General features: G+C 42.3%; 1 protein-coding gene across 2 annotated transcripts; it reads right to left on the reverse strand.

The window, feature by feature from the left end:
* Positions 1 to 3,826: 3,826 nt before the first annotated feature.
* Positions 3,827 to 7,727, reverse strand: LOC105699635 (BLOC-1-related complex subunit 6). Of its 2 annotated transcripts, none has more exons than XM_012424775.2 (4): positions 7,490 to 7,727; positions 6,750 to 7,274; positions 6,205 to 6,365; positions 3,827 to 4,896 (listed from the first exon to the last, which is right to left on the reverse strand). In XM_012424775.2, the coding sequence occupies exons 1-4, from the start codon at positions 7,580 to 7,582 to the stop codon at positions 4,845 to 4,847; spliced, it is 831 nt and encodes a 276-aa protein (XP_012280198.1). In that variant the 5' UTR covers positions 7,583 to 7,727; the 3' UTR covers positions 3,827 to 4,844. The 2 variants fall into 2 exon arrangements, with proteins under 2 accessions (XP_012280198.1, XP_012280197.1); XM_012424774.2 differs by having other exon boundaries at positions 3,827 to 5,582.
* Positions 7,728 to 7,977: the final 250 nt, after the last annotated feature.

The raw sequence follows: 7,977 nt of genomic DNA on the forward strand, positions 1-7,977 counted from the left end.
GTTCTATCTCTTCGAGTCCAGCGACCTCATTGAATCAGCTCCTCCGTACCAACACCCCGACACCCGCCGAGCTTTATGGCCATCCGATAAAACAGGTTCTGATAAGAATGCACTTGCCGATTGTATAACCGCACGTGCTCGAAACATTGCGTCACACAATACGCGTCAGAAGGGACGCATTGTGGTCGACTCTTGGTCGCAAAGTAAACGTTCGTTTATGAGGTTTGCTGCGGTGGAAACTAGCTGAAGCTGCGGCGTGCTTACAAAGGTTCTTTTACCGCAGAAATCAAACAAGCGATAAGGCTGCATTACCTGGAAAAAGTGATTGTTTCTCCGTTTTTGCGTATCAAACGCTGTTTCCAATATGGCGTCATGGCTTCATGGACAGCGGATGTGGAAGACTGAAGAATGAATTACCGGGTCTGTCGGTCTCAGGAGAGATTATCTGGAAATCAATATCGGAAAAATTTAATTTTCTACACATGAAGCAGTATCGGTCACATAACATTAGTAATTAAAAGGACGTACCTGCGGTGGAAGGGTGCCATTACGTTACATAGATCATAAAATATAATTTTGCTGGTGATATCGTACAGACGTTTGTATTAATCAACTTTTGATCATTATTTTAAACTGCATCCCGGTATTTTCCTTATGGAGACAGACATTTAACAAGAAATTGCCTCGCCCGAACAATGGTGGACTGTTCTGATTTCATCGGTACCGAATTAGCTGAATTCTCCGACTGCTTCAATCATCGTAACCGGACACCGAAGTGCACCCTTAAGGGCCACGTGTCCGGTATCGTATTCCATTGACACCCTTCATGTAAATACCACGTAAGCACTGTATCGAGGCTGCATGCTAAATGCATTCCGCTGTCGAGCACAAACGGATGAGCACACAGAGTCCGTGAAATGCTAGTCCCGACGCGACGAACAATAATAAACATTACTCCAATATCATCCGCAGGTTTAGCGTGTCCTCGTCAACAATACGTCAATGGCCACTGTCTGCGACGGTAACATTGAAATTATTTTCAATGCCCTGAGTATAATGCGGGAATAAAACCCGGCAAAGCAAACGCGCGGTCCCGTTCCGGTGAGCAACCCAGCCGAGCATTTATACCTCGTATGTTCAAATTTCTACTTGCATGAGCACGTGTACACGCTTTGTGCGTACGCACGATCTTACATATGTGCACGCGTACAGAGGTTTCAAATAATGATTTCACCGTGGTACGACCTCCCAGTAAGCTGAAAATGCATACGGTTTAACCGCTGCGCGATTCTCAACATTGTCGGAGACGCATGTGTAATTAGAGTTTATAGGCTTTATATTAACGGTAACAATTACACGTTCCTTCCAATTTCAAATCGTCGCAAGTCATTGTTACCTATTTCTATCTGCAGATACTTTGGAATTTCGCTCGAGAATTTCCAAAAGTTTCAAACTACATTTTTTCCTTTATCCTTATTTTTACACCTGTTCCTATACTTAGCGATTCATTTCGATGTAACACATGTAATCGCGCTAGATTTTGAAAAGCTGTGCCGAGTTCGATACAAATAATCAGTTTTAACGCGTTTTATTAATCCTTCGTACTTGAACGATACGCAGTGAATATTTATCTGCGAATGTCGCCGTTACGGGAAATCCGCAAAAGCCCTTTTCGACCGTGCACTGAACGGATAACAATTTATCATTTATGCGCAATATTGGCATGTCCTCGATATCCCGAAAGTTCCGAGCGAAACCATTATTGAAAACGTCTGTACAATCGTTGCGCGTACGTGTTGCAACCGACTCATTGAATACACTCGTACACCAAGAGAATAAATTAACGAGGTATTTGTTCGACATCGTCATTTCTTTCCCGTAATACGAGGTTAGTAGTAGCCTCGATCGAGCACGTAGAGCCCGGTGCATCCTTCGATTCAAATGCATCTCAGGCCCGATGCACTTCTGCCGAGCACCGTGCACGTTTCTTTACGTGGTACCAAACTTACATCAGGTATTGCTCTCAGCTGCAGGCTGTATCGATCACCGACTTGTTAAGACCAAAAGCCAAGTGCAAGAAAAAATTGAGCCCACATTTAAGGGATCCTTCGTGTATCCTTTTAGCCATCAAGTTCTGCATTTTCCGGCCTAGACGTCACGTTCGATTCTGGCGTCTGGCGTCTAATGGCGGAAATGGGTGGCCGGGAGGGCTTAGTGTTCCTAATGCATATCCTGAAACATGATAGCCAAGCATCCCCACGTTAGCCGAGACTGGTCTTCGGTTACCGGGCACATCCCCAGCACTTTAGGTCCTGGATCCTTTCCCGATTCCTGACTCTTGCCTCGCCACCCCCTACGGAGCAATCATCGATCACACCTAAAGATTAGCTAAGTTTCGCCTCCGCGCTCAAATTCAACCCCCACCTCTGCAATATCTCCCGACATTCTGCCAGTACGAAAGCAACAAACACAAACAGCGCTAACAAGGATCGACATTAAAGGGTACCCCCAAAAATTCCGATTATTTCATCTCGATCTAGTGAACCAACGCATCCCCTTAGCTCGGACTTCGACCACGGCACCAGACAAATGTCCTTTTCCTTCCGAATAGGATGTGGCGGCCATAGCATATATATATATCAGAAGTTCTTACTTCATCACAGACCTTCGATAGCCCCAGCGGTTACGCTCACCGCTCGTACCGCGTAGTCTCTCAGATTGTTTAAAAATCTTGCTCAGGAGAGATTTTTCGGTGTCTAAGGCAGGGTCTGCCTGATAGCCTTACAGACGAGTCCACACAGACAGATCCGGGACGAAGTACACAAACAAATGGGTACACACACCATCCACACTTAACCCAAAAGGAAAATCGAAGTACGGATAGACTCGCCTTGAACAGGTAAATTTAGTCTAAACGAAGAAAGTCGCATTCGACTAGTTTTCTCGAATCTTAATTATACAATATCCATGAAAATTTCCGTTAAATGTAACATTTGTTTTCTTCCGTACGGCAATGTAGAAACGTAATGGTGGTTTTCAACGGGTCAGTGGTACGTACGCCCAACGACTCCACGATGACAAGGTAGACCCTGTCTTTATCGGCGAGTCGGGTCGACATTTTTGCCGCCGCTGTACGTGCGACGAGCGGATAAATAACGGAGCATTCGGGCGCGATTCGACAGGCCGCACACGTACGAAACGCTCGGTCACGCACGAGTCGGTTTCATTATCCAATTTTTGACAATTGTCCCGTCCGTCGCTCGTTGTCTCCTCCATTGGCCGCATACATACGCTGCCGCCCGTGAATCATACGCGCGCCACGCACCCACACATGGAAAAGCGCCACGCACCCACACACGGAAAAGCGCGGCGTACATCTCGCGCGAAGGCGCGCCAGTGATGTACTTGTATTTCCTCGAGGCTTTTCGAGCCGAAAGTTTCGCGCCTTTTAGACGCTTTAGTACTCCTATGGCGGTCGGGGAATCGAAAGCCAGGAAAAATAACGAGGAAGGATAAACGAGCCGCGCTCGTTAATGGACGGGAGAAGGATTGACGAAGTTCGGGCTTTATGCGCGACCCTTGAGCGGTGCGTAGCGAAAATCGGGACGATTTCGGAACGGAGGTTCTTTCATGAGAACCTATAGCTTTTCACCAAAGCTCGGATGGAAGAGAGCGAGGCAGCTTGCGCGGATACGGACCGAAGAGGAATTCGTCGGAGACAGAATACTCGCGTTGATTTCCATATTAGTCGATCGATTTTATTTACACTTTCTAACCAAGATACACCAGTACAACTATTACGATCAACGATGTAAGGAAAGGGGCTACTATACACGTAAAGAAACACTTTAAGGAAGAGGTCGCAAAAGTGGTCGAAATGAAAAATGTCCTCTGTACGAAAAACTAACTTAAAATTTAACTGTGTGGGTCGAAGGTACTAAGAATAAGGGTTAAGGTGCTTATTTATCTTCCTCTCTCTACAAGTATCTGCAGTGTTATCTAGAACAATGCCAATAAGACTCGTGAGGGAAAATCGCACGAAATACACGTATGTGTGAAAAATGTCCACGCGTTGTGAATTGAAAAAAAAAAAGAAAAAGGGTACTGCAATTTGATGGAAATAACCGAACGCGCCGTCAAAACGACTTGCGTTGTAATTTGGCGGAAATTGCAGGAGGCGACGTAAACGCAGCTTCCTTTTAAGCCTACAAATCGAGCGAACGCCTCGTCGAGCGCGTAAAAAATAGGGCCCCACGTGAAAAGAGGCAATTATATCAATTTCACGTGGAATTTAAATTTCGTACAAATCTGCGTTGAATAAATATGTGCAAAATCTGGTAACTTGACAAGACAGCATAGAGACGTGGTTTTATTTTGAAGAAATGCATTTTGTATAATCATACATAACTCAAGAGAATAATGTATTATATAAAAAAACTTTTTCAAATAATGATAATGGCATGCATAACATTAAAATAAAAAACGGAAGTAAAATATCAATATGTTATTCAGGTGAGACTATCACTTCTTCCTGAATATTGATTAATATTATTTATAACGATATCCTATGTCGATCAAATTTGGGAAATAGCACCATCGCGACGATACGATGTTGATCTCAACGATTACAAATAATCAGATAACACTTATAAATACCTATAATGTCGGATAAAGATTTCCCGATGAACAAGAACATTTGTAAACCGATCCGCATGGTAACGATTCACTGCATAGCAGTCTTAAACAGTTTCTCGAAGCATTTCCAGATACAGGTAGCGAAAAGAACACGAGACGATGTCTCGGTACCCGAAGAGCTTCCGGTGCCTCTCCTTCCCGGTAGGCGCTCACAGATTCATTGCGCTCTCAAACAGCTCGAGCATCCTCTTCATCTCTTTGCTGTAAAGTAAGTGGTCCGCTAACGTTTATACGCGCCATGCATACGGAGTAAGGAGCCTGTTTGACCTACTATAATATTCATGGGACCCTTCAACGAAATTAACTAAAATGTTGATTTTCCACAATCGCTGGAAGAGTCGAGGGGACTTTAGGATCGTCATTCCCCAGGGCGTGCGGAAGACCAAGAGTAATCCCCGGATGGCACGCAATTAACTCTTTTACCGGCCAGGGTAAAGATCAAGATCGAGATGAAGAAACGATTCCGGGAAGAACTTTCGGCCGTGGGATTGGAAGGCAGAGAATGCAATTTTAAGACCGGAATTAGCACCAGCTGGTCCCCGGACCCAAGCCACCGTAAACGATTGCGAGCTCGGTAACGCGTGACGAACTTTTAAAGTACATTTCCCCTTTTTTCCAAGTCCACTTTCCCTCCCGAGGTGCAGGTAATAAAGTTACCAAGTTATACAGAGACGAGCGCGGAAAAAGACCACCGGCCCTTCGAAATAGCGACTGTCTTCTAATTAACTCGCAAGCGGCGCTGGATTAAGACAAACAGCGAGATATAGGGTACTTTTGAAAGCTAAGCTGTGGAGCAGAGTAAACCCTATCGAGATAAGCTGTGCTTTTCCTAAGTTCTTTCGACCCCGGGTGCGAGCACTGGTAATCCTTCCACCCTAGGGACATTTCTGCAAAAAGATAACTTTCAATTTTAAGGATTGAATCAAAGGGTGCACCTTTAATCATGTTTTACATATTGTAATTACGATATACTCTTGTTCCTCGTTCATTGAGTATATTTAGATGCTGAATGGTATTAAAAGCAACAAATGTAAACACTCACTGATACCCACGTAACGATAGGATACTAGAATCATAATTGAAACACCATTCAACATTTAGATTATGGAAACAATTGCGTCATCCATTTTTTAATAATATATGATTTGATAACGAATGAAAAATAGTGTTGCTCATATTTCCTTATCTATAAAGAGTGTTATAATCGCGGGTTATAATTGCTTAATTAAAACCCACCATGACTGAAAGGAGTGCAAGAGTATTTAAAAATAGATCAATTAAAAGAATCAATCAGGAATGAGAAAGTATAAACAGATAAGACAGTGATGGGTAACACGGGGTTTGAATGCATTTCTCAATGTGTACTTTGTTGCGCTAAGTGATAATACTTATGTCTGCATTTGAGACTAACTACAGTAATAAGCGGTATCACGTGTAGTGAAAAAATTGTTTCTTTATCAAACTTATCGCTTAACTCTCAAAAAGGGAAGAAATACTTAAGATACTTACATCTGTTCTGCAAGCTTGTAAACAGGACCCATGGACTTTGACAGCTCCTCGCATTTTGCCATTAGTTGGTACATGGACTTGATGTTATGATCTACTGTATCACATGTTTTGCACACCGCATCTCTATAAGTTTCTAAACAGCCAACTGTGAGAGCTGAAGCCTGAAAGAAATAAATACCTAAGTTGATAAATTTTTACCCTAAACAATTCAAATCTAATACGAATACATACTGCAAGAGTAACTTGTCTCAAACAACACTTCAAGACTCATTAAACTCTAATGTTAACTTTTGTTTTCGTTTATCCTTGATTACTATTCAGGTACTACTTATTGTATATATTTCAAGAACGAATTTATCTACGAAAACCAAAACATAAGAAAATAAAACTGTTTTGTAATCACTAAATAGAATACTATAAATTTCTTTGCAATGAAAAAAATACATTTCTCTACAATAAAATAAACAATGCCAATCCTGAATAATAAACAAGTAACGTACTTTAGAAAAGTTAAATCAATCATTTTAAACAGAAAAATTGCTTACACTGTGCAAGATGGCAGCAAGATTCTCTGTTAAAGAGTCCACGGAGGTAGCAACTTTCCTTGCTTCCATTTCTAATTCATTTAATACATTATGGTCAAGTAACGGTAACTGTGGTGTTAGAGCTTGCCTGTATAAGCAAGGAGTCGAGCTTCGAGAGCCTGGAAAGGATGGAGTATCTCCCTTCTTTGTGACTGGACTAGATAATTTTATTTTATTTTCTAAATCTTCGGTTACAAATAGAACCATGTCTCCATCTTGCATAACTGTTCCTTCTAACTGTAGATAACCGAGAGCTTTGTGATAACTAGGAGGATCCAAATCCTCATCTTCCTCAGGACTAGTACCGCCACTTCTCAATTCAAGCCGATCAGGTCTGCTACTGGCACCATCTTTCTCCAAGTCACTGATTAGATACTTTCCAGCTTCTAAGTCCGGTGATTCAATGAGGGATCGAAGCTCCGAATTTGGTGGAGAACTCTGAGAATCGAAGGATATCTCCGAGTATGATGCTGTCATCTCATGCAACTAAAAATGTTTAAACACCTTTTAGTTACCAAGCTTCTTCCGAAATATTAGTAATCTATCGAAGGACGATTCTGTTCCAAAATAATATCAATTTTTACAATTAGACATATTATTTTACAATAATTTCTCATAAAAAGGATAAATAATCTTTTTTGTTGATTTAAAATACAACAAGGGGTAGAATTTGGAATACAGCCCATCGACTTTAACCTTACTCTATCATCATCATAGTCCATATTTGTAGGTGTCTTGTCGAGTCGAACGGTTGATTGGAGTTTTTGAGAAGCTTTATCCTCTTCGTTATCCATTATTCTCCTTCATACACTATTCAATTGTACATACAATGATCTGCTTTAAGAAAATAAATGCATACACCCAGCTCCTGACATTTACTTCAAATGAATCAACAGAATATATCGGTAATTCTGAAGATGACAGTAGATGATGAGAAAGTTCCAAGAAGGCTTCACAGATGACACTGCACACAACAGTACATTACATATGCTACAGAGATGAGTTGGGAGCAGAGATGAGTTGGGAGATTGCTCACGGGCAGGGTCGCGCGATCGCACCGTGTGCTGCCCTCTGATTTCGTACGTTAGCTTTCACCGTTTTTTGCCCCCAAGGGCGGCGCAACGAATTCCTGGTAGGGGCTCGCGCAATCGCGACGGCTGTGCCATCTACCAGTTGCCGTTGGCGGCTC

This window comes from Orussus abietinus, unplaced genomic scaffold (assembly GCF_000612105.2).
Source record: "Orussus abietinus isolate OABI.00-Male unplaced genomic scaffold, Oabi_2.0 scaffold41, whole genome shotgun sequence".
In the NCBI taxonomy this organism is placed as follows: Eukaryota; Metazoa; Arthropoda; class Insecta; order Hymenoptera; family Orussidae; genus Orussus; species Orussus abietinus.